Raw genomic sequence first — 25,269 nt, 5'->3', positions numbered from 1 at the left:
CTAAAATAATAGATCTTAAAGCTTACACATGCAACTATTTATGTGCTACAAGGGTTATACAAAGACTAAAATATATAAATTCTTCCTGGGACATTTAAAAAGACAGGTATTATATAGTCATTGAGATAAACCCATTGAGTGACACGATTTTCGGTTCAAAGCAAAAGAAGAAAAGACATTAAGGCCATAGTGAATTTTAACTGAAGGATGCACAGATACCTATATGGCCATGACTGTGATTTTGAAGCTCATTGGAGCCAATTTATTAGCAGAGCCACAACCCTTTCTTATTGCCTTCAGATAAAGCTGCCGTTTAAAATATCAGAAGTACTTCATTGTCTTCCATTTTCTCCAATGAAAACAACTGCAGGTTGTCCACATAGAGGAACAATATGCAGTACTGTAGATTACGATACCAATGCAATGACTACCAATGACAACTGCATGCCCAATGTGGTATTTCAGTCCCCACAATTAACAATGACATTGTATGCTGCCTTCTGTTGAGCTGTGCCTTGTTTACATTCTAGTTTCCTGCCTGAGTTAAACAGAATCTTGTCACAATATAAATTGTGTGTTTGGGAGTCTCAATCAATGCAACCTAATTCCAATTATGGGGTGATCTACGCTATGCCTAGTGCTGGTTAACAAAAACAGCAATATACAAATCGTGCTTAAGGGTACAAACAATCCCATAACTGTTCTTACAAGTGCATTATCAATTTCCTATGAGTGTTTTATGTGTTTGATCATATGCCTTTAGGGAATGCCATTCCATCTAGATGCATGAAATATAGCCAAGTTGATTATAACAGTGTTTTGTAAAGCTATGATTCTGTTTCTAATGAAAGTCAAACGGCCAGGTGCTACACCTGAACTTGCATCAGGACCATTAAAGACAAACCCCATTCAAGGAAAGACATCATCATATCTGTGAAATCTCCAGAACCCAATATGTGCTACATTGTAAACATTTAAGAAAAGGTAGCCTCTGAAAACACATCGTCACAGAAGTGTTCTTTCTAAGAATGGTCAAATTTCACAAAACACTGCCAACAATGTTTCTATGCATAATAAGACAGATACAACAAAGATTTTAGCACCAATCGCATAATCCTCGAATATGTATACGTTTCAATTGTTTATACTTTAACGGTAGTGAAACTGCTGTTTCCTGTGTCACAGGTGGCCAGCCGTAACGGGCTGACGCGTTAAAAGGCGTCTTGTTATTTAAAACACAAAAGGTGCATGACATCACATTTGTATAGAAACGTTATATGCAGCCACTAGTGAGACAGGTGCTGCTGCTGCAACATAGGGGTGCAACCGCGGCCTTTGGAAAATAACCGGCTTTTAGATCATAAAAAATACGTTTTACAATATAAAGATATTCCGACGCGCTAGCTTGTGAACTACGCATTAGATCCAACAAACGTCTATACAATACATTAGTCCTGAATATGCATCGCATCCAGTGAAAACCAACTAAAAACGTTGTAACAATCGTTCCCAAGCCAGTGTGGTTAAATAGCAGCTGTAGCTTGAGTTAGTGAACGCCTGACACTAGCTGCGGTAGCTAACGTTAGCATGCAAGGCGATCCGCCCAAGCAACACAGCAGAGAAGGCCTTGTCGCCCAGAGCCCCTTCATTACCACACGGGCCTTTCCCTTGGCATGGCCCTTGAAATTAGGAATTTAAAAAAATATATGCGTCCTATACAACATCAATTTGCACAAATACGGCTGTAGTCTGCGCTATAAGCATACATAGTTAACCTAACCTATAGCCGATGACTTGGTAAACTGTGGTGTTGTAATACTATGAACAACCAGAACTGTCGCGCTAACATTAGCAGGCTCCTACCTGGGTGGGAGACGCAGCTAACGTTAGCCCGCTAACCAATCACTTGAACCATCACGTCCGTATTTTAAATGGACAGTCTGGCTGTCGTGACCGCCAGACACATGCTTGGCGAAACTTACTTTCCAATAAAACAGCCAGTTAAGTTGACCGGACGGCAGTAACAATGTAACCAGGGGTAGATCACGTCCAAGCGCGACTGTGGGTGACAGTGGTCCCGTCTAATTCCTGACACCCACTGGGAGAGCGCTGCGAATTGTACTGTTGTTATAAAACAAACGAAACAGAATCGGAATCAGCTCAAAAAAGGCAAGATTCAATAATACGATGGTGAACGGGCTGTTACATCCACGCATTGCACTTTGACCACCACGACAGGAAGATTGCGATACATATCTGATTTTCGACAACTTGTAAACACGAAACGCTGGACGTTATTTTGACTCTTCCCTCTGTAGACAGTGTCCGGAACCATTAGCAGCCCGCTAGCACACAGGCTAGCAGTCAGCAGGGAAGCTATGCTAGCTATCTACTCTATCTCTCTCATGTTAACGTTTCCACCGCAACATAAAAAAATGACAGACATCCAAAACTCAAGCCTCCGGTAACAACTCACACCATATAACACACAGAAGCACGACAAGCAACGCACTCCATTTATCCCGGCAGAATTGTGATATTACCTGGCCTCTGTTACCAGCTGATGCTAATATTAGAGCAGTGATAGAGCTAGCGGGTAGCCCGCTAACCATCCTCAGCCAGGCTAGCGAGCTAGTTAGCTAACAACTCACCAGGAATTTGATAGGACTTCCCCTCTACTCACAAGCTGCGTTCAGCCTTGGACGATTGGTGTCGTCGTATGTTACATAAACGTGGCCTATATCAGCGTCGGTCTCGTAGGCTAAAAACAGGTTAGCAGTAAGATCTAATTACTACGCTTTTCTCCGCTTTTGAGTGTTTTTCCTGCGTCACCGGCGCGGTTGCAGCCCCCCCAACTCTATCTATTCCGATCCCTGGGGCTTGTCACTTCAGTCCCAGCAGTCAGTCACAACTTGAATCACTTCAACATGGCGGAAGCGCAGTTTGACACAAATGTTGTCTGGTAAAAACAATCCAGACGACTATCCGATCTTCAACGGCCGACGCTGTCAGTGAGCCAATTTGCCCTACGACCGAGCTTGCATCGGCAAACGAAACACCATCCGAACGGAATGGACAAAAAATTCTGAATTACGATGCCTGACTCCGAATCCAGCAAGGATTCTCGGTTCCGTGGTTTGGTACATGCCAAAACGGAAAACGCAAGTAAAGGGTTGAGCTCATAGGTTGAGCTCAGGATTTCTATGGTTGAGCTATGGAACTTGGCTTTGCCGCCCCCCATTGCACGGGCTTCTTATTGCACTTCAGACAGAAGTAGGTTGTCTGACAAGTGAATAACAATAAATAGGTCAGTTTAAAAAATGACCAGGCCACCCACCCAAATTCAAAAACAACAATCTCAGAGGTATGCAATTTAGCAGTAAGGCATACTTGCTTACGGTGTCCACATTATTTACTTTTATCCCTGAAACCATACACTCATTTTTTAAGGCCCACCTGGCAATATATATATCCTGGTACAACAGCTAGATGGTTCTGTATTTATACATATCACAGAAGCTGGATACTATAGGTATAATACGTTTCAACTCAAAAATCATACAACCTGCTTGTTTATTGTGTGTGGGTGTTTGTGTGTGTGTTACCTCATGGAATTTACAACTTTGATTTGACATGAATTGGCCAGTAGTAACAAGAACAGGATAGTTAACCAGTAAAAAGTTTGGATGCAGGAAAATTCTTTACAGTAATATATTTTTACTGACTTTATTTTTCTTTTTTTATTGTAGATTATAACAAATGTAGCAAATCTTTGTACCACTCAATAACTTACATAAGGAAAAGGTCCCTGTTTCTTCAATGATCTATAAAAAAAAACATAACATGGGGACAGTTCTAAACTTGATGCAATGTTTATCTTGGCTTACATTTTTTAAGAATAATGCATGCAGCATATGACGTGTCCTATTAGGTGAGCAATTGTAAAACAATGTGTTATGACTATTATAGCCAGAATAAAAACCTGGTCACTGACTGACCCTCTCCTTCTCTTATCCCTGGTCGCTCAATATATTTGTTTTTTTCTTTTAGGCGAGCAACAATGTCTGCTTTAATTAGTAAGATGCAAGTGCTACGATGTTATGGCCAAAGAATTAAAACGAAAATGAAATGGGTAAACGGCAGCTGTTCATTTGAAGCCAATCAGTCTCCGATGGCTACCTTTGTTACATTCGACTCCCATTCTAATACGGGAAAAGGAAGTATAAACAATACAATAATCCGGTTTATAGGATTAACTGGCACGCTGTCCTCTAAAATTCACTCACAGTTGTTTATAGAAGAGATGATTCTTGAAATGGTTTTCAGCACATCTCTCCTTGAAGGGTCCAGGAAGACATCTAACGCCAATTCCTCATTGACTCCGATTCCGCATTTTCTCGTCAGCCCGACTTGTGATCATTCCAGACAGCAAAGATGGCGGGTGGACAGCGTTGAACCTTTCCGTAATGAGTTCCAAAATTGGATCAAATAAGCGAGTTTTTAGTCCTATCTAGACACTGAGCCGATTAAAAAAACTTGTTTTGAGCAACAGAGGTTATATAGTACGTCAAAAACGGTCTTTGTTGGAAATTATCGAGACCCAGTAGTTTCTTTGAAAGTGTGCATCGCTCTAGCTAGTATTGTCATTGTAAAATGGCTCCAGTGCAGATCGGATCAGATGGGCAACTGGTCCCTCTCGGGGGTCCCACCTCTGGTCCACAGCCACCTCCACCTGGGGCACCAGCCACGCAGGGAGTCCGCTTAAGTCTACTCATTGAGTTCCTTCTTCAGAGGACCTATCACGAAATCACCCTGCTGGCTGAACTGTAAGTTACTGTGTGCTTATGGCTAGGCCCTAACGCTTAGAGCTGACTGTTTACTATCAGGCTGACCAGCTAAAATTCACTAGCCTAAATATTGCTGATATTAACACCGGAGCTCCGACTTTTACCTAATTCCCATTGCAGTGCAATAGTGGTAGTAAATCGCAGCCGGTATTTGTAACGACAGTGAGACGTGCTGTAGATGCACTGAATGAGACATGACAGAACATTGTTCCCTCTACGATGAATTACTGAATGGAAATTTAAAGACCTATATTGAAAATCCTCTAACATCACATTTCTTTCTGAGAAACATTGTATTTGTTTCTCTTCCCATTTACTACCATGGCTTGTCAGTCTGGCTATGTAGGGTCTGTAGTGATGGTTACGTACCATATTTATTTGTTCCACATTATTAACATGGCATAACTTATTTTAGTGTTGTTTTTGTTGGTGCTGACTAAATAAATCAATTGGCTGACTTTTTATTTTGATCGTTTGTACAGGCTGCCTCGAAAAACAGACATGGAACGGTAAGACATTAGCTTTTCTGTTCCAATATGTCAAAGGATTTTGGTCCCCTATCTTTTAAACATTTCTGTATTTTCAACCTCGTTTTGATGTAAAAACCCTTTCCTCTTGCAGGAAAATTGAGATCGTCCAGTTTGCCAGCCGCACCAGACAGCTCTTTGTTCGTCTCTTGGCCCTGGTCAAGTGGGCAAGCAACGCCGGCAAGGTGGAAAAGTGTGCGGTATGTATTGCGGCATTCCGACCAAATTACACTGATATTGGATCTGGTACCACGGTACTAACTCACCTTCCTTCCCCTCCTGGGTCTCCATGACAACAGATGATTTCCGGGTTCCTGGACCAGCAGGCCTTTCTCTTCGTGGACACCGCTGATAGGCTCGCTTCATTGGCCAGGGATGCCCTGGTCCATGCCCGTTTGCCCAGCTTTGCCATCCCTTTCGCCATCGACGTGCTCACCACAGGCTCCTACCCACGCCTGCCCACGTGCATACGAGTGAGTCATCACATTATTGGTGTTTCAATCGCTACCTTGTGTTGGCCAATGTTTCTGGGTCTGGGTTTGTTGTTGGACATGTATGACGGTACAATTATGATCGTGTATGGCTTTTGACCAGCTTGTGACTTTTATGTGTGCAGGATAAGATAATTCCTCCAGACCCCATTACTAAGGTGGAGAAGCACACCACTCTAAACCAGCTCAATCAGATTCTCCGGCACCGCCTCGTCACAACAGACCTGCCCCCACAGCTCGCCAACCTCACCGTTGGTAAATAACTCTCGATACATGAATGTCAATCTACCTAATCATTGGAAATGCATGTTTGATGACCAGGCAGATGCAAGTTTTCCACCCTCAAAACACTGGGCTGTAATAACCATGTATGATACTACTAATAGTATGATACTACTAGTATGCTACGATTGACTTTAATTTACCATTGAGTGGAAGGCAGCCCTGGAGACCATGAAGAGACCACATCCAGGGTTCTAGTCCCTGGAGGGGCTTCAATTGCTATGTCAGCCAACAAGTTTGTTCAGCAGTTTGCTGAAGTTAGACAGTGTGTGTTGGTACAGCTAATGGGCGTGTGAAGTTCCGCGTGGAGGGAGAGTTTGAAGCCACCCTGACCGTGATGGGAGACGACCCAGAAATCCCCTGGAGGCTCCTAAAGCTGGAGATCCTGGTGGAGGACAAGGAGACGGGAGGTACAACAACAGCCACGTACACGCGTACATTATACAAACTTGTTTGTATACACATTTCTTTGATGTGTGGATTTCTGTTTATCATTTAATGACCTCCCTGTTTCTGTTTATAACCATGAACCTTTCTCTCTCCATCTGTTGCCCACTCTTCCTCCCATCCCTCCCTCACTCCTGTTGCTTCCATAAGATGGCAGAGCTCTGGTCCACAGTATGCAGGTCAACTTCATTCACGAGTTGGTCCAGGCTCGTCTCTTCGCAGATGAGAAGCCCCTCCAGGACATGTACAACTGTTTGCGTATCCTTTTGTGTGTGTTTGTGTGGGTGTGTGCGTACACTTTCTAATTTCCAAGTAGCCAATTGGCTCCAGTGACTTTCTGGAGTCCAATGCTGCAGTAATCTCACAGTGTGTGCAGTTGCATACTGAGTGTTGACTGGCCCATGTATACACTTGTAGCATTCAAATAATAAGCACGGCTGCTTTTTATCAACTTTCCTCACTTGCTCTTACAATGTTTTTGAAGTTTTTCTTTCTAAAATACACTCCTGGCAAGATTGCATTGCCAAGGTGCGTATCATTTACGTCTAGCTCCATCCAGTTGGGAGACTGCATAAAATACACACTGGGCCCTATCTTGCATCCGGCGCAAGTGACTTAGTCACTGGCGCATGTGTCGTTGCTAGTTTACAACTGGCGCAGAGCGTTCTTTTCCCACCACCGCCACCCGCCGGTAAATTAGGGATTGATCATGCGCCCCAAGGGGCGGTTCGGCGGAAGGAGGAGGCGTGTTCTGGCGCAAACGGTATTTTGCCGTTTCTGAATACCATTGCGCTACTGACCAGGAAATACCTGGTTTAAAGTCAGTGGCGCGTTGTTCAGATGCTATTTTAAGGGCGCATGCATACATGCGCATGCGATGCATACGGATTGCTTGTGCACCTCGCGCATACACTTTGCTTCTCCCATCTACCTAGCCGCACATTCTTGGTAAATTATTTGGGAAAGAACAGCTGATGCAGCAGTAATAAGTTGTACTTTTAAATCAATGCATCTAGAAACACCGTACAGCAAACACATATTTTCTTGACACAGACATCGTGTAGGCCTACATGCCCATAACTTTTAGGATTGATGAGTATTTGATCGTGAAAAACATTGTTTTACCGCGAGTGAGTGTTAAAAAGAATGAATGAATGCGGGCGCGCGTGTGTGCTCTATTTAAACACACGCAAACTAAACACGTAACGCATAATACAATCAATGGCAATGTCTATTACCGCGGGGACACATGCATATTAGGATAGCATACAATACTGATAAGAAACAATGTTTATAATGTATTGCGTATATCATTAAATAGAACCACAGTTACCGCATATCATATGTTACATCATATACGTTTTCTTTGCCGAAATTTATTTGAGGACTCAGTATTTCTGAAGTTGTGGAAGAAAACCCCTTATTCCATGTGTGAATTAGGCCTTATTATTTGGCAATAAACTGAGCCATTTGCAGTTTGAAATTCATGTGCATCTGTCTCATCGGAGACTGCAGACGCGCTGTCAAAATATCAACTCGTCCGATTCAAATGCGCTCATGGCTCTTAAAGGGGATGGGAGCTGGCACTCTCATTGGTTTGTTGGACGTTACGCCCAAACCACACCTACGGGTAACTAGGCTGCGTCAGACCAACCCTTTTGACACTTGCGCCGCGACGCAAGTGTCATTTATCCGCCTGTAAAATAGCGATAGCGCCGTAGAACCGCCCACAAAGCTACTTGCGCTTTGTGCTTCCCACTTGCGTTTCAGACCGTTAAAATAGGGCCCAATGTATCTTTGAATATCGTGGAGATCTTTTTATGTCAATCTCCTCCTGCTTTCAGCAGCCTTTTCCTGAAGCTAGGTTAACTAATTGTGGTCAAACGTCGCAGCGCATATATTCCTTGTCCCGTGCTGTGATAATTGTTACGTTCGCCTCACTGTCACGGCCAGCAGAACTCTGTGACAACCGATTCATTTTGATCGGGCCGTCAACTGTCTATTTCTTATCGGACCGCTCCTGTGCGTCGGATCCGAACCGTAGCTTAACAATTAAAAGTCTTCGGGCCGGCGGGCACTGGGTAAAACATACCACAACGGGGACGTCTTCTTAGCATTCAAGGCGACATCAAAGCGCTCTAATCATGCATGCCAGCTGAGTGCTGCCACGCTAATCACAATGCTCATCACACTATCCCTCCCCCCGCCGCCCCCCTCCCCCCTCACCCTCCCTAGCTGTGCAGCTTGGCCTGTCAAAGGGTTGTCTGTGCTCGATACAAATGCCCCAATACCCCCCCCGCCGCCCCTTTTCTTCTTCTAAAGGGGTGTGTTTCACACATAGGATCTATGTGTTTCGGGGATGTGTATCCCCACCTGAATGCCTTCTGAATATCAACAGAGAGACGTGGAGGATAATATGGTGCTGTGTTCCATGACCCGCACTGCATTTATGCACGGACACCAACATCACAGCCTGGTTGGTGCCAGCCCTCTCCATTCCCTTGCTAAACCAAAGCACAGTGCATTGGATGCATATCTTGTTCCAGCTCATGCTAATATCAGTCATCAGTTGTGTCCGTATTTGGCTGTGTATTAAACGTGGGAAGGGTTATTCATGTGCAACATGCTGTAAGTGTACCCCGGTTTAGCCCCACCATCATGTATTGTGTTTGCCCCTTAACCCGGTTGCGTCCAGACTCCTTCTGTCTGTCCCTGCAGTTAGAGGTCCTTCACTCTCAGACCCTCATGTTGGTCAGAGAGCGCTGGGGCGACCTGGTCCAGGTGGAGAGGTACCATGCGGCCAAATACCTCACCCTCGCAGTCTGGAAGTAAGAGCACACATTCATTATAGACGTGTTTGATTTGTCTATTATTGTGTGATCTTTTGGATAGGGCTGCCTATTTACGTGTCTCTCTCGCTTTTCGTCTTTCAGCCAACAAGTGTTGGGTAGAAAGACGGGCACGGCGTCCGTCCACAAAGTCACCATCCGAATTGACGAATCGGATGGCTCCAAGCCACTCCAGATATCCCATGAGCCGCCACTCCCTGCGTGCGACTCTAAACTAATGGAGAGAGCCATGAAGGTTGATGTCCTGCACTTGAATGCAGTTGTTGTTCTTATTCCTCTATATTTTTGGATGTGGTGTGAACCGTGCGACTGACCATTTTCTCCTTGTCTCATAGATTGACCACCTGTCAGTAGAGAAGCTCTTGATTGACAGCGTACATGCCCGCTCCCATCAGAAGCTGCAGGAACTGAAAGCCATTCTTAAAACCAGCAATCCCAATGATAATTGTAAGCAGTTCCTCTTTGTTCACATTTCTGTCAAACGTAATGTGTGAATTCAGTTGGTAGAATTCCTGAATATGCTGCATTTTATTCCAGCCTTCATCGAGACAGCTCTTCCCACACTGGTCATTCCAATACTGGAACCCTGTGGTCGCTCTGAGTGCCTGCACATCTTCGTAGACCTGCATTCTGGGATGTTCCAGCCAATGCTGTATGGCCTAGGTACGGACAAACGACATGGGATCCTGTATATCATCTGTAACATGTGAACATTTCAGATAACGCTTCTAGGGATTACATGATTGAACTGCATAGAGCTAAGGGGTACACTATAGGATCTGTCATCAACTTACTGTGCTCTCTCTCTCCAGATCAGTCCATGCTGGATGACATTGAGAAGACCATCAATGATGATATGAAGCGTATTGTCTCCTGGCTTCAACAACTTAAGTAAATCCATATTTTTTGTCTTTATATACAGATATCCACCATAATATAATGCCTTTTCATGAACAGTGTTGGAAAAAAATAGGCTTTTTTTTTTTTTTGGTCCACTTCCCTTTCCTTCCTTCGGGCAATCTGACATCTGCATGAACAACCGCAGCTTGTAATCGTAAACGAGTCGGCTGGGCTTCCCCTCAGACAACCTCTCTCTCTCTCTCTCACCCTCTCCCTCTCCCCCCCGTGTCTGCAGGTTCTGGCTGGGGGAGCAGAGGTGTCGACAGTCGGTGAAACACCTGCCCACTGTGTGCACGGACATCCTGCACCTCTCCAACGGTACCGTGCATCCCGCGGGGAGCCTGTCCAAGCACAAGCTCTTCATCAAGCTCACCAGGCTACCGCAGTACTACATTGTGAGTCGTCAGTCCCCCCCCCCCCCCCCACCCCCAATAACCCAAACTCCTCGTCTTTATATTTTTTTGCTCTTTCCACGCTATCCGACACTAACATGACTATCATCAGGTCGTGGAGATGGTGGACACTTCCGCCTGCACGACGGAGCTCCAGTACAAGTACTCCTTCCTGTCGGTGTCCCAGTTGGAGGGCGAGGAGGGGCCGCCGTGCGCCCAGCTCCTGCAGCACTTCAAGCCCAACCTGGAGCAGCTGTTGCAGGACCCTGCCTCTGGGAAGAAGGCCGTCCTGGGCTCCAAGAGGAAGGTACAGGAACCCCCTCTCCCCGTACTGTTGACCCAATGGAAACTCAATAGTGGTGCATGCAGTCTTAGGGGAATGCTATGCTTAGTCTGTGTGTCTTTGTGTCACTTGCGCCACAGCTGTCCGGAGACCATGGTGCCCTGGAGCCCAAGAAGCCCAGGCGCTCTGGAGAGATGTGCGCCTTCAACAAGGAGCTGGCTCACCTGGTCGCCATGTGCGACACCAACATGCCCTTCATTGGTCTGAGGGCAGAGGTGCGTGCCCCCCCCCCCCCCCCTCCCTCCCATCACCAGGAACTAGAATTAAATGAACCATGTTATTCTTATAGTAATAATTACATGTTCATGAAGTAGGGCCTACATTTTCAAGGCTGTATGAAAGACAAGAAGAAGAGATGGTGCCCTGCTGGTACCATCTGTCCTGGCCGTGAACACGCAGAGAGGTCTACCTGTTTGTGGTGTTCTCTCTCCTGATTGGATGAGGTTGGAACAGGAATCAAGACATTTTAATCTGTTGACTGCAGAGCAGATTGACTGGGGTACCCATGTTACTGACCAAACACGTTGAAAATATATCTATTTGACGAATAAATATGACCTAAAGCATATTTGCTTGCATTGGCAACAGCTCACTGCTGCTGCCAATGGGCATATGACAACACTTGTGAAACCTTAACATAATTGTCAAGATTCAATTATTTTTGTACTTCAGTATGTCTTGGCCCTATTGCTTCTACATGCGAGACCCTCATAATAATGGTATCAACCCTCTTATCTTTCTATCCATACAGCTTTTCTTCTGTTTCACCTTGTGATGAGTGGCCCTCCCTTTCTGTCTCTCTCTCTCTCTCTGTTTGATCTTAGCTGTCTAACATGGAGATCGCTAACCAGGGCGTCCAAGTAGAGGGGGACGGCTGCAGTCACGCCATACGCCTCCTCAAGTAATGCTACACCACTCGCACATGCACTTGCACACACACACACACACAGACACTCTCAACACATGTCTGGGTTTCTGCAGCAGGCAACTACCAAGACAGAGTCGATACTGTATCGTTGAGTGCAGGAAGAACCTGAGACTGAGGCTGCCACGTTGTTTTTATTGTCGATTCAACATTGTGGTATTTGTTTCAATTCCTCTTTTAGTGTTTGAAAATGTCAAATAATGCAAGTGTATATCATCAAGTTGCCAAAGCCCATAGTGATGTCTTAATTCAGCTTGCTTTGTCTGATGAACAGCCAGCCAAGGAAGAGGCAATATGACGACATTGGCAGAAATGCCCTTTTCTTTTTTTTCTTTTTTCTTTTTTTTAACCAAACAATTAACCGATTATTCAATAATAATCAATCTATTTTCTGTCCGTCAGCTAATGCGTTCATCGATCAATCGTCTTTTCCTCTTCACTGTTTCCCCACATTGACGTGTCCCCCCGCCCACCTCGCTGCCGCAGAATCCCGCCGTGCAAGGGTGTTGGAGAGGAGACCAGGAGGGCTCTGGAGCGCACCCTGCTGGACTGCACCTTCCGCCTGCAGGGGAGGAACAACCGCACCTGGGTGGCCGAGCTGGTGTTGGCCAACTGCCCCCTCAACAGCACTCACAGCAAGGAGCAAGGTACACCCCCCCCCCCCCTGTATGCAACTGTAAAAAAAACCCGTTGCATTTACACTGTGATTGTTGTTTTATTATTATTATTCTCGTTTTACTGCTTAGGGGTGCCGGCAATTTAAAGGCACTGTGAAAGGTGTCATTGTTTTGGCTAACTTCCTGTTTGATTTCGCCGTTGGCAGTGCCCGCCTCCTCCCGCCCACCAACACGTGTTTTTCTACCAATTAAAGGCCAAACCCATATAAATGCTGGCATGACGACAGCATTGTCACTGTCACTTAATGATAAAGAAGAAAGCTTTTTTATTGCTTGGTGTGTCTGCCCTTCCTGGGAGTGCTGGAATCCACAGCGTTGCCTATCCCGCCATTGTCAGTCAACACTGAGATCCGTCTGCCCGGCCGTGAACCTGCAGAGAGGTCTACCTGTTTGTGGTGTTCTCTCTCCTGATTGGATGAGGTCGGAACGAGAATCAAGACATTTTAATCTGTTAACTGCAGAGCAGATTGACTGGGGTACCCATGTTACTGACCAAACACACTATCAGAAATTGAAAATATATCTATTTGATGAATAAATATGACTTACAGCATATTTGCTTGCATTGGCAACAGCTCACTGCTGCTGCCAATGGGCATATGACAACAATTGTGAGACCTTAACATAATTGTCAAGATTCAATTATTTTTGTACTTTTGTACTACTGTATGTCTTGGCCCTATTGTTAGGCTTCTGCATGGGAGACCCTCATAATAATGGTATCAACCCCTCCCCTTGTCGTGTCTCCGGCCAGCCTCCACGCGGCACGTGTACCTGACCTACGAGAACCCGCTGTCGGAGCCCGTGGGCGGGCGCAAGGTGGTGGAGATGTTCCTCAACGACTGGAGCGCCATCAGCCAACTCTACCAGTGTGTCCTCGACTTCTCCCGCGCGCTACCAGGTGTGTGTGTGTGTGTGTGTGTGTGTGTGTGTGTGTGTGTGTGTGTGTGTGTGTGTGTGTGTGTGTGTGTGTGTGTGTGTGTGTGTGTGTGTGTGTGTGTGTGTGTGTGTGTGTGTGTGTGTGTGTGTGTGTGTGTGTGTGTGTGTGTCTTATTGAACCGTAAATGTAATCAATTTAAACAATTAAAACGACTCGAAGCTATTACTTTAAATCAGTGAGCTGTATAGTTACTTACTGGTATATAGCTATCTCATCCGAACAATTCACAGGATCCGCGTGCAGGATCGACCCATCCTCGATCGAATCAAACCTTTATGTGCCTCGCCCCGGTGCCTCTCAGATTCCACGCTTTCGTCTTGAGATGTTAAAAATGCGTTGACTCACGCTCCCTCTCTCGCTCTCTCAACCATGCAGAGATGCCGTCGTACCTAAGCCTGTTCTCGGAGATCCGGTTGTACAACTACCGCAAGCTGGTCCTGTGTTACGGCACCACCAAGGGCAGCTCGGTCACCATCCAGTGGAACGCCAGCGGCCACCGCTTCCACCTGGCCCTGGGCACGGTGGGGCCCAACTCGGGCTGCTCCAACTGCCACAACATCATCCTCCACCAGCTGCAGGAGATGTTCAACAAGTGCCCCAACGTGGTGCAGCTGCTGCAGGTAACCCGCCCCGTCTCTATCGGGCCTGTACGTCAGAGTGCATCATGGGATTTATTTAGGTTAGTCCTTTTGAGAGGACCCCAGAGGGCGGTGGAGTGCTGTGGCATCCTAGTTCTACGCGAATATAACGTTACCTCGGTGAATGAAACCGTTATTGTTGCCAGGTCACGCACAAGGAAAGACAATATCGCGATGTCATTGCGATGTGATGTCAAGATGTACCAACCGTGTTGTCATTTTTTTGTTTTTTGTTTCACTAGACAAAATGGCGGTACAGCTGTATGAGTTGAATTAATAAAGACACTGACAATGTTTCTAGTGGATAGTAGTTATTCACTTTCAACTAGCAACGAAACTTCACCACGGGTGTCCCCCCCCCCCCACCCACCCCAGGTGCTGTCGGACACGCAGGCCCCGCTGAACGCCATCAACAAGCTGCCCACGGTGCCCATGCTGGGGCTGACCCAGCGCACCAACACGGCCTACCAGTGCTTCTCCATCCTGCCCCAGTCGCCCACCCACATCCGCCTGGCCTTCCGCAACATGTACTGCATCGACATCTACTGCCGCAGCCGCGGCGTGGTGGCCATCCGCGACGGCGCCTACAGCCTCTTCGACAACACCAAGATCGTGGAGGGCTTCCACCCCGCCCCGGGGCTCAAGGTAGCGCCAGCTGCCCGCACCGGTGGTTTTCAGTTTGGTTGGTTTCAGTCGGTTGGTTTCAGTCGATTGGTTTCAGTCGGACGGCTCCAGTTGGTTGGTTTCAGTTTTGTTTTTTCAGTTGCGTTGTGAGTCTGGGGTTTTATTGGTTGGTGAATTTTGTTAATTAAATGATCTATTATGGGATTTGGGATTTATATTTTTTTAATCTGACTCGTACGGTTTTGCAGAGTTAGTAATTTTTTTAACGTCCTTCAGTTTGCTGATTTGGGGATTCCTTTTCCCCAGTGACTTGCCTCAGAGTTATTTTCTCACACCCCTGATTAGATCAAATAGCACAGCACCTTTTTGCAACTATCATGGGTAGCTGTGATGGCTGGTTTATTTCCCCTGGGAAATAATTAACTGCAACAAAACCATGTGTGTCATTAGTTTGAGATAAGTATCTGAATCTGACCAAGTGTAATTCAAGAAGGGTTACAGCAGCTGTAGTTGAGGCTCGAGAGAAAGATAGAGCAGGATATTTCAATCAAACAACCAAAAAACCTCCCCGACCTCTCTGCTCCCTTCCTCTCTAAGTTTATCCGCTTACTATTTAGAAGTGTCGCAGTCACACACCTGTGATTGACAGGCAAGATGGATTCCCTGAACCAATCAGGGAAGAGATGCCCTGCTTTGATCAGAAATCAGCGCATTTCCCTCGCCAATATCTCACCGAAGGCAAGGGCATTTCCATTAAATAACACCCAAATAATATCTCTTAACTCTTAGCTACAGCCCCTTTTTTAAAATGATTGAACACAAGGATCAGAACCAAACGCCTCACAAACAAAAATAAGATTCAGTTCTGCATTTGAAGGCTTTATTATAGAGTGAGGTAGAGGGGAAGGTATGGGAGAAGGAGGGGAGGACATGCAGCAGATGACCACGGGCAGGACTCGAACCCGGGTCGCTCCGTTCAGGACTGAGCCTATATGGTACGCGCTCTACCCGGTGAGCCACCGGGGGCGCCCCTCTCAACAAACCGTCCATCCTTCCCTCTCCCCTGGTTCCTCGCAGACGTTCCTCAACATGTTCGTGGACAGCACCCAGGACGCGCGGCGGCGCTCGGTCAACGAGGACGACAACCCGCCCTCGCCGGTGAGCGGGGACCTGATGGACAACATGATGAACCAGCTGCAGGCGTCGGCGCCCATGAGGGGCGCGGCCGGGGGCGTGTACCCCCCCCTCACCTCGCCGCCCAACTACCACGCCAACGTCACGCCGTCGCCCTCCATGATGCCCACGCAGTCCCCAGGTAGCCTAGCTTTCTGCTCGCCAAGTGTGTGTGTGTCTGCGTGTGTGTGTGTGTGTGTGTGTGTGTGTGCAATTCACTGCTGCCTTGTGCTTTATGTGTGACTCGGCAGCCAACATCCATTCACTTTTTTGCTTTTTGCTTTTTTACATTTGTTTTCAATGGATCAATATCAAATTCTTACATGTGTCTTTGTCTATGTAATCAACTGCGGAAAATGAATGATCAAGCATTGAAGTTTGTATTGCCTTTTTTAATTTTGGAAGCCCAAGTGATTTATTTGTGATTTGTTTGCATCATTCAATCATCCAATCCACACCCCATGGCCTAGCAATAGAAAGTGCATGCAGTTAGCCTGGCTCTGTCCATCTGTCTCAGCCCGCCAGCTAAAGACCACTGCCCCCTCCCGCCCAGCTTGTGTGTGTGTGTGTGTGTGTGTGTGTGCGTGTATGTGTGTAAAATGAAAGTTTGTATGTCGGTGCATGATGTGGAGAACTTGTCGACAGTCAAGTCTGACAAGCCCTTTCTGTGTGCGTGTTTGTGTGGTGTGTGTGCGTTTGTGTGGTGTGTGTGTGTGTGCAGGGCCAATCCATACCTCGGGCTCCCCTAGTGGAGCACTGAGGGCCCCCTCTCCCTTTGGGCCCACCCCGTCTCCCTCCTCTTTGGGGATAGCGATGGGCCAGACCAGCTTTGCCAGCCCCCACGGTAAGTGACAAAGTGACCAGCAGCCATGGTGCTGTTCCGCTGGTCTGTAGCTGGGCTGGGCAAGGACACTGGCTGGGGCTGGACGGAATGACCCAAATAGTCTTCTACTCAGGGGTACTGGGCTAGGTGTCAGACAGCACAGGGGAGAAAACCTCTTCTAGGTACGCTTGACGATGCCCCGTGTCTGGCACAACCGCAGCGGTTTGGAAGTAAGTAGCGGTGGAGTTGGCGGATGTCCGGCTGACGGCCTGTTGTCTCTCCAGGAGCTCTGGATCCCAGTTCCCCATACCCGATGGTGTCGCCCAGCCAGAGGAGCCAGTGGCCCAACTCTCCCCAGGTGTCGGGGCCCTCTCCCGGGGCACGCATCTGCGGCATGTCCCCCGGGAACCCCTCTCTGCACTCGCCCATCCCCGACCCGAACTCCCCGCGGGCCGCGACAGGTGAGGGCACCCAGTGTGTTCCTGAAGAACATCCACACTGGAGTAACGTTGCCAGGGCTGCTACAAGCTAGTTGAACTGTTGCTCCCCACCACATCCAGTCAACAGGGTCGGGCCACTTTAGACTACACTTTAGGCAATTTATAATCTAAAGACCAGAGTGTTGGAACACTAGTACACAGCTTCGGAACATCGCTATAAAGAAAAATACCGAACAAAATTACAAACGAGTGTCTTTTGGAAGCTTGGAGACATGATGAGATGCACCATGGCAACACCTCATATTTATCAATAACAAGGCAAATACGCCTTTACGAATCAAAACCTGACATAGAAACCGAGTGAGTGTTTGTGTTTTGAAGTGTTTGAGGGCGGTCTTGATGAAATGTTGTGCTCTTTATCTATCCTTTGCGTGTGTGCGCCTCTGCGTGTGTGCGTGTGCGTGTGCGTGTGCGTGTGCGTGTGTGTGTGTGTGTGTGTGTGTGTGTGTGTGTGTGTGTGCGATGCGCGCCTCTCAGGCTCCCAGGTCATGCCCAGCAGCATGCCCCCGCCCCGCAAGCTGCCCCAGCGGCCGTGGGCAGCCTCCATCCCCACGGTGCTCACGCACAGCGCCCTCCACGTGCTGCTGCTGCCCTCGCCCACGCCCTGCCTGGTGCCCGGCCTGGCCTGCAGCTACCTCTGCTCGCCGCTGGAGAGGTTCCTGGGCTCGGTCATCATGCGGCGCCACCTGCAGAGGATCATCCAGGGCGAGCCCAACGTGAGTATTGACGGAGCATGGGGGTGTGGGGTCTTCATCAGATGATGATGATAATAATAATCATAATAAATTTGATTTATATGGTGCTTTTCTAGGACTCATAGTCAATGTGGGGTTTTTTGTGCTAAGGGGGTGATGGTTAGAGCATGTGATGCAGCACACAGTTTCCTGTGAAGGGACAATACATTTGTATAATGACATTCATTCATTTTTCATCATCTGGTTAAAATAGGGATTTTTGAATGGGCTTTTATTTTGGCCTACTTTGCTTTACTGTGTGTGTGTGTGTGTGTGTGTGTGTGTGTGTGTGTGTGTGTGTGTGTGTGTGTGTGTGTGTGTGTGTGTGTGTGTGTGTGTGTGTGTGTGTGTGTGTGTGTGTGTGCGCGTACACAAACCTAATCTTTTTTTTTAGTAACTATTTCTGGAGCCTCACTCATAACATTTTATTTTGAGATTCTGTGTTGGTTTTCATTTTTCTTTTTCATCTGCCATCAGTTTAGTTTTCTGCCTTCGCTTTGTCCCTGATCCCCCTCTCCTCTCTCCCCCCCGTGCAGCTGTCCATCGTGAACTCCAACGAGCCCGGCGTCATCATGTTCAAGACGGAGGTGCTGAAGTGCCGCGTGGCGCTCAACCCCAAGAACTACCAGACCCTCCAGCTGAAGGTCACGCCCGAGAACGCCGGGCCCTGGTCCCAGGAGGAGCTGCAGGTCCTCGAGAGGTTCTTCGAGACCCGGGTAGGTGGCCTGGGCCAGGGGGGGGGGCGGGTACAGAGAGGCACAGGCCGGGCGGGGGTGTTGGGGTGGGAATCTTCGGTAACACGAATAAGATTCACGTGTGTTACTCTTTGGTGACACACGATTTGATTCTAATTCGATTCTTCGGCGGTCATGATTCGATTCAATATTGATTCTCGAGTTCAAAGTTAATCGAATCATTCCCGATTACTCGGCTCAGTACTTTGGGGTTCTAATTTGACTAATTTGGTTCTAAACTATGGCATGAAAGCGTAAGTGTATAAAAGATTATGTTGTTTTTATATTTGCAAAAGTTATTTCAACTGAATGCTATCATGTTAACACACAAAGGAAAGACCAAAATCGGGTATAATTACATTATAGCTTTGAATCTATTCAGAATCATAGAAGATAAGAATTGTCTCATTAGCCTGGGTCAGTTCTCCCACACTTTGTTGAATGATTTCAGAACTAGTCCATCCATTCATATATTTTGGGCCAGGGGAAGAGTAGGGGGTGAGTGGTGTTTACTCGATGATTTAGGTTAGTGGGTTAGTGTCCTCAAAAACAATATCATTGTGCTGCTTTATTGAACCACTAGTTGGCAACAATGAGAGAGAAAAGGACAATTCGGACTGAAAGTCATCATCACTGAATTCACAGAAATCAAGGAAATATTGACAATGTGTGCGTTTCATTCGGTCATGGTCAAGAAACTTTCGCACACAAATCCACAGGTTCGTTCGTTTTAATTATATTTGCATATTCCCTGTGTTGTGTAGGTGGCTGGACCTCCCTTCAAGTACAACACGCTGAACGCCTTCACCAAGTTACTGGGTGCCCCCACCAACATCTTAAGAGACTGCGTGCGCATCATGAAGCTGGAGCTGGTGAGTGGGTGGTGTAAGAGTTTTGTACCCGGTGCACTGGAAAACATGGGTGAGAGCGGGAGGCAAGTGGCCCCCATCGCTACCCGATTCCAAACGGACTATAAAGATGGCAGCTTTCCCGTTAATTTGTCCCACTCTAGTTTTAGAGTGAACCCTTATCTCTTCAGTATCATCGCACGGTCTACGAGAAATGTGTGAATGAGTCGATAAATCTATTCAATTCTTAGTGTGGTTGATAACAAGTCCTGGGCGATTAATACATTGTATGCTTCAGGGATCTAACCTTGAATCTTCTGTGTGTGTGTGTGTGTGTGTGTGTGTGTGTGTGTGTGTGTGTGTGTGTGTGTGTGTGTGTGTGTGTGTGTGTGTGTGTGTGTGTGTGTGTGTGTGTGTGTGTGTGTGTGTGTGTGTGTGTGTGTGTGTGTCCTCAGTTCCCTGACCAGGCTGCCCAGCTGAACTGGAACGTCCAGTTCTGTCTGACGATCCCGCCCAGCGCACCCCCCATCGCCCCCCCGGGAACTATCGCCGTGGTGCTCAAGTCCAAGATGCTCTTCTTTGTGAGTCCCGACGGCCCGGCCCGCCTCATCACTTATTCATGACATTATTTCGTCTCATACCGCTGATGCCTTCCCCAGTCTCTCTCGGGCTCCTCAGACCCTCTCTGCAGACAGCCTCTTTTTTTATTCAGACAAAACTTGACTTCTTTGATGCCATACGTGGGTTGCTTGCCAGATCTTTTTTGTTTGTCACGAAGAGTACGAGGGACGTTCTAAAGACAGGATAACCAACACAAAGGAAGGTTTTCTATACAGGATGACGATCATACACAGCTTTTTAGAACAGTGTCCTTGAATACAGAGCTACCGCTAAAGGAAGTCACAGCTGTCTGTGCAACGTTCAAAAAGTGTATTTCTCGCTGATGCACAGCATGGGACCCGACCCGAGTTTTCAGTTTCTATCTTTGCTATTAATACATTAAACTATTTGGTATTCTGTGAATTCTTCGCTTAACTTGTTTAGGATGACTACAAATGTTTTCCTTCGTATTTTCCCCCTATATTTTCTTTTTTGAACAGCTTGAACTCGATGTTAATCCATCCATGGTTTAATATTAATTTGCTTTCTCTTCTGAACCAAACGTATTTCATCTTCCACACTACACCACTTAACCATAACCGTCTTCTCTGGGATCCCATTTCCAAACCATGACCCTCATTTTCCACCTTTCCCACACAAATCCAAAAATCGTCTTGTGTTGTGTTCACATGCACTCACTGTCCGCCACCCTCCCCCCTCTCCCCCCTCTACAGCTCCAACTGACCCAGCGGGTGCCGGTGCCCCAAGACCCCCTGAGCATCATCGTGCCCATCGTGTACGACATGGCCACGGGTCTCACCCAGCAGGCCGACATCCCCCGGCAGCACAGCTCGTCGGGCGCCGCCGCGCTCACCGTGTCCAACATCCTGCGGAGGTTCAACGAGCTGCATCCGGCGCGACAGGGTGAGGCCACGCACGCACGGCCGGGGAAACGACCGCCGCAACGCACACGCCGCTCATAAGGGAATATCTCAACGGCTGGAGACGGAAAGAGGAAAACCGCCGTATATTTAATGGCCGATTTTGATTGTTTAATGCACACAAAATGAAGTTAAACGCGAACGATACTTACGGCATAGTACAGTTAGTACAGTACAACAGTTTAGTAACGCTCTATTTACGTCTATTTATTTCGACAGCGAGATTGAGTTTGAGTTTTGATCATGTCTGTGTTTTTATGGTCTTTCCTCCGCAGGAGAGTGCACGATATTCGCCTCTGTCCACGAGCTGATGGCCAACCTCGCTCTGCCCCCTGGTGGCCGTTAGTGGTAACAGCCTCCTCTGCAGTGATCAACAACTCCCAGGGCCCCAACTGGATGGAACGAGTTCTAACACTGACAACGGATCGCCCTGCCCGTCACCAAACTGTACCAAGGAGTGGATTATCCCTTCGCCTCAAGATGTCAAAATGCAACATATCTACTCTCTCTGCTCCTGCCAATGCTAATGTACAGCTTCTAATACTAAAAACAGAGTTACTTATGGAGAATGCTGTTGGTTTCCTGAAAAACTGGCGACTGTCATGGTGATGTGCCTTGAAGGAGCGGGCATTTTATGGAAAAGAATTTAAAAAGATATCTGTTTGCTTTTTTATTTCAGGTGCACTTCTAAATATTATTGAAAATATGGTTGTATACCAAAAGATGTACATTGTTGTATATTTGACTTTGCTGCACAGTTGAGTTGGATTTTTGCTACAGATTGTCTTCATTTTTTACATAATGCCAGGTCAATACTGGAGATATATCTTTTCTTAGCACACTATTTAAATGTCTTTTCCTCCCTTTACTATGTCAAGACGTCTGTCTTTTTTCATTTTGAGCTGTCACTTTAAATAATGTAAAACTGTGACAAACTTTATACACTAGCTGTAATTTAAGACCGCTCTAGAGAACTTGAAGGAAGAATCTATGTGAGACCTCTTGTCTGCTTTTGTTTACTATTTAATAAATGAATCGTAGGACTGGTGTGTGTGTGTGTGTGTGTGTGTGGTTCCATCTCCTCCATTAAGACCTAAAATACCAACTAACACGCTAACAGTTGGGGTAAAGTCACCTGTCGGCCAATGTGGATGCAAGACAGTGCGTCGTCCCACCGGGTGATTCAGTGAGCCCCAAAACATGACATCATGCATTGAGGATGCCGGTCGCCGATCTAAAGCGCCGTTCAAGACTGAAAATCCGAGGTTGTAAAGGGCGTGGGCTTTGATGTTCGGATTTCGTCGAGCTTGAACAACCTTGCATGCATGATACATTGATATCACCCGCTTTTGCGCCTATGTGTAAGCTAATTTGACAGCAAGAGTGGAAATGGTTGCCTTGCGTACAAATCAACCTTTTATTCGCATTCGTTCGCACCGGTTCAATGTGTAGGTCTCTCGAATGCACCCCTGGCGTGGAGCAATGTTTTCTTATAAGATGGTTACAATGAAAACTTTGACTGTTTTTGTATTCGTCTGTGCATTTTCTACTCTTTGGTTATTTTGAATGGATTCGTAAGTGTCTGGGACGCTATTGTTGTCAGTTTAGTTGGATATGGCAGTAAGCAACACCGAGCCGCTCTGTCATCCGTGCGTTTATCATGACAATTTTAAAGGTAAGTCTCAAATCCTACCGAATATTGTTTTTATCGCAGTGAGATACTATTTTAACAAGTATTTGTAGTATTGACAGAGATCATTGTAGCGCAGGAATTTGTTAAATATTTATGCATGCATATATGCGCTGTCTGAACGGAAATGATTCTTTCTCGGTGACCTACTCCTCCCATATAGACTTAAGACAATGAGATTCTTGCTCGTCATACCCCATTGTTACTCATAACAATCGCATGATCTCTGACGGGGAAAGTACCTGTGATGAAAAAAAAAATATATATCTTAACGATGATGGTTGACGGGTCGGTATTCTGTCTTACCTGTTGACAGTGAAGCTGCAGGTGAGAAGACCTCTGAGCCCTACTCATCTGAGTCCTGAGCAGGTTGGCTTGGAGATGTTGTGTCTGTGTGGACAGCTGGACCTTCTCGTCCGGGCTCAGGTTCAGCAGGTATATGTCAACACTGCTTTTTGGATGCTGAGAAAATAATTGTAATGTCCCTGTAATTGGAGGGGTGCATATGGGGTCCGGGGTTGTGTTTCAGAATGGATTTGCTTTGTTTGTGAGAGAGTATAGTAAGCGTCTTGGAGTACCATATTAAGCGCTATATAAATTTCATTTATTATTATTATTATGTAGACATCCAACATATAAGGAACGTCTTCTTGGAGTTGTATTGATCCTCTTCATAACATGTTTGTTGTTTTTATTATCTTTCCTGCAAGTTCCACGAGCAATTGAGTCAAGACTGTAGCCCAGAGGAATCTGACACCTTCCAGCTCCAAGGTGATATTCATTTAAAATGATGGATTCCATCAATACATTAAGCAACGTGCAAGAGCACCAACAATTAACCAGTAGTACAATGTTATATCTTCTTATGTGATATCGTCCACGATAGGAGCTGAGATCTTAGACCAGATGCTGCAGTGCCTGGAGCATCTACCAAAGCCTATGCCACAATTAGAGGTTTGTTTTCTCTACTGCTATTTGCTATTTCAAGTGTAAATAAACACTTTCTGCTTGTCTCAGCCCACAATGTAATAACAATAGCAAAATGGGAAAGTGAAGCACTGGTCGAAAGCCCTAGATATCCTATTGGCCAAACTGGTGAACCACAGTAAGCTTTTCTTACAATGTTCTTACATTCTTAATCATTAAGTTACATTAAAAAAGGGCCAGCAAGCCACCCAAGCTACACACTTATTAATGTATAATAATTTCCATCTCCGAAAAAATGGTTCTCAAAGGTTCACGTCAGAAAGTAGTTGGGGAGAGAGCAGCACCACAGGTTTTTGGGTGATCTCCAATAATGCGAAAACAAAATGGCATTAATCAATATATTAGTTTTTATGTGGGAATACCAACGCAAATAAACAGTAGTGTCTGATTACCCTTTTGAATATGACTATGAAGCTGATGCTGAGGAAAGAAAGTGATGGAGGACAATGCAATTGCTGTGAAATGATAAACCAGTCTTACTCCATGTTTCCAAAGGACTACCTGGACATGGTGGGCCTGTCTGGGATGTTCCCTCGGGTCGAGGTCTACCTCATCCAGGGCAGTGCTGTAGGCATGCTGGAAAAGCCCCCCATGGAAGGTTAGTGGTGGCCTACCTCAGATTAAGGAGGTGGAGTATTTCTCCAAGCGTGAACTGTCACAAATGCACACCTGCTTCTACTGTTGGGCCAAAATGACCCGGCCCAATTCAACTGAGTAGCACACAAAGATGTATCACTTGCAGAGCGGATGTCCTAGCCATCGTTTGGTTTATTTTCCCAGTTTCCCCATAAAATAATACACGTTGGATTTATGACCACAATAGAGTAATCCATGAGGATATCGCTTGCAGAGCAGTTATCATAGTCGATCATTTTGTTGGTTTTCCCCATCTCAACATATGATTAAAATTTCATTGCTTTATAATAATAATATTATTAATGTTATATAATACATATATATGTATCATTTTTTTTCGGATGTATATATAAAATATGTAGTTACGAGGAAGAGAAAAATCACACTGTAAAGCAGGGCATATTTCAAGAGTTAACCACAAGTGGCTATGTGTTGCAGAGTACTTCTCTCACCTTGCCAAACTGAACCAGCTTCTCGTCCTGAGCCAACAACTAGAGGAGGACGTCAGGCATCTGGGCAGCCACAAATACATCGCCCACCAGCTCTCTGTCCTCTATGTGAGCAACAGTCATCTCTTCTCATGTCAGACTTTTGCCTCTATTTTAGTGTTATATCATTCTAGCTTGCGGTGCGGTTTCCCAGTGCAGCAGAGCCAGGGGGTCGGCTTAGCTCAGGAGGTAGAGCAGTTGTCTTGTATGCGAAAAGGTTGCTAGTTCGGTTC

At 46.3% G+C, this 25,269-nt stretch overlaps 3 protein-coding genes across 4 annotated transcripts in view; 2 read left to right on the top strand and 1 right to left on the bottom strand.

The window, feature by feature from the left end:
• Window positions 1–3,210, bottom strand: part of usp9 (ubiquitin specific peptidase 9) — a 36,283-nt gene extending 33,073 nt beyond the window's left edge. Inside the window, exon 1 of the mRNA XM_056580150.1 lies at window positions 2,652–3,210. The gene's annotated coding sequence lies outside the window, so the exon portion shown is untranslated. The remainder of the gene's footprint in view (window positions 1–2,651) is intronic.
• A 939-nt stretch (window positions 3,211–4,149) lies between these two features.
• med14 (mediator complex subunit 14) lies at window positions 4,150–22,294 on the top strand. 2 transcript variants are annotated; one of them, XM_056580145.1, is made up of 29 exons: window positions 4,150–4,826; window positions 5,330–5,356; window positions 5,469–5,574; window positions 5,674–5,847; window positions 5,991–6,120; window positions 6,429–6,557; window positions 6,745–6,852; window positions 9,290–9,422; window positions 9,528–9,678; window positions 9,779–9,890; window positions 9,981–10,106; window positions 10,256–10,334; window positions 10,579–10,738; window positions 10,848–11,042; window positions 11,159–11,293; window positions 11,903–11,979; window positions 12,490–12,650; window positions 13,435–13,581; window positions 13,996–14,240; window positions 14,634–14,903; window positions 15,960–16,197; window positions 16,777–16,899; window positions 17,163–17,339; window positions 17,856–18,094; window positions 18,649–18,828; window positions 19,611–19,718; window positions 20,150–20,275; window positions 21,029–21,218; window positions 21,511–22,294. In XM_056580145.1, exons 1-29 carry the CDS (start codon window positions 4,654–4,656, stop codon window positions 21,579–21,581), a joined length of 4,290 nt encoding a protein of 1,429 aa, XP_056436120.1. In that variant the 5' UTR covers window positions 4,150–4,653; the 3' UTR covers window positions 21,582–22,294. The 2 variants fall into 2 exon arrangements, with proteins under 2 accessions (XP_056436120.1, XP_056436121.1); XM_056580146.1 differs by lacking the exon at window positions 16,777–16,899 and having other exon boundaries at window positions 4,154–4,826.
• A 133-nt stretch (window positions 22,295–22,427) lies between these two features.
• si:ch211-218d20.15 (uncharacterized) overlaps window positions 22,428–25,269 on the top strand; it is a 4,010-nt gene continuing 1,168 nt past the window's right edge. Inside the window, exons 1-6 of the mRNA XM_056580147.1 lie at window positions 22,428–22,910; window positions 23,242–23,360; window positions 23,636–23,696; window positions 23,812–23,879; window positions 24,408–24,510; window positions 24,987–25,105. Of these exons, the coding sequence (XP_056436122.1) occupies window positions 22,850–22,910; window positions 23,242–23,360; window positions 23,636–23,696; window positions 23,812–23,879; window positions 24,408–24,510; window positions 24,987–25,105 (531 nt within the window). The 5' untranslated portion in view covers window positions 22,428–22,849. The remainder of the gene's footprint in view (window positions 22,911–23,241; window positions 23,361–23,635; window positions 23,697–23,811; window positions 23,880–24,407; window positions 24,511–24,986; window positions 25,106–25,269) is intronic.

The sequence above is a fragment of the Gadus chalcogrammus genome, chromosome 20 (genome assembly GCF_026213295.1).
Source record: "Gadus chalcogrammus isolate NIFS_2021 chromosome 20, NIFS_Gcha_1.0, whole genome shotgun sequence".
Lineage (NCBI taxonomy): Eukaryota > Metazoa > Chordata > Actinopteri > Gadiformes > Gadidae > Gadus > Gadus chalcogrammus.
The sequence above is the reverse complement of the archived record's forward strand: the minus strand, read 5'-3'. Positions and strand labels throughout refer to the sequence as shown.

Coding starts and splice junctions, on each gene's coding strand:
- med14 (XM_056580145.1), top strand. CDS start 4,654: ATGGCTCCAGTGCAGATCGGATCAGATGGGCAACTGGTCCCTCTCGGG. Junction 4,827..5,329: donor ATCACCCTGCTGGCTGAACT/GTAAGTTACTGT, acceptor TCGTTTGTACAG/GCTGCCTCGAAAAACAGACA. Junction 18,829..19,610: donor AGAGGTTCTTCGAGACCCGG/GTAGGTGGCCTG, acceptor TGTGTTGTGTAG/GTGGCTGGACCTCCCTTCAA.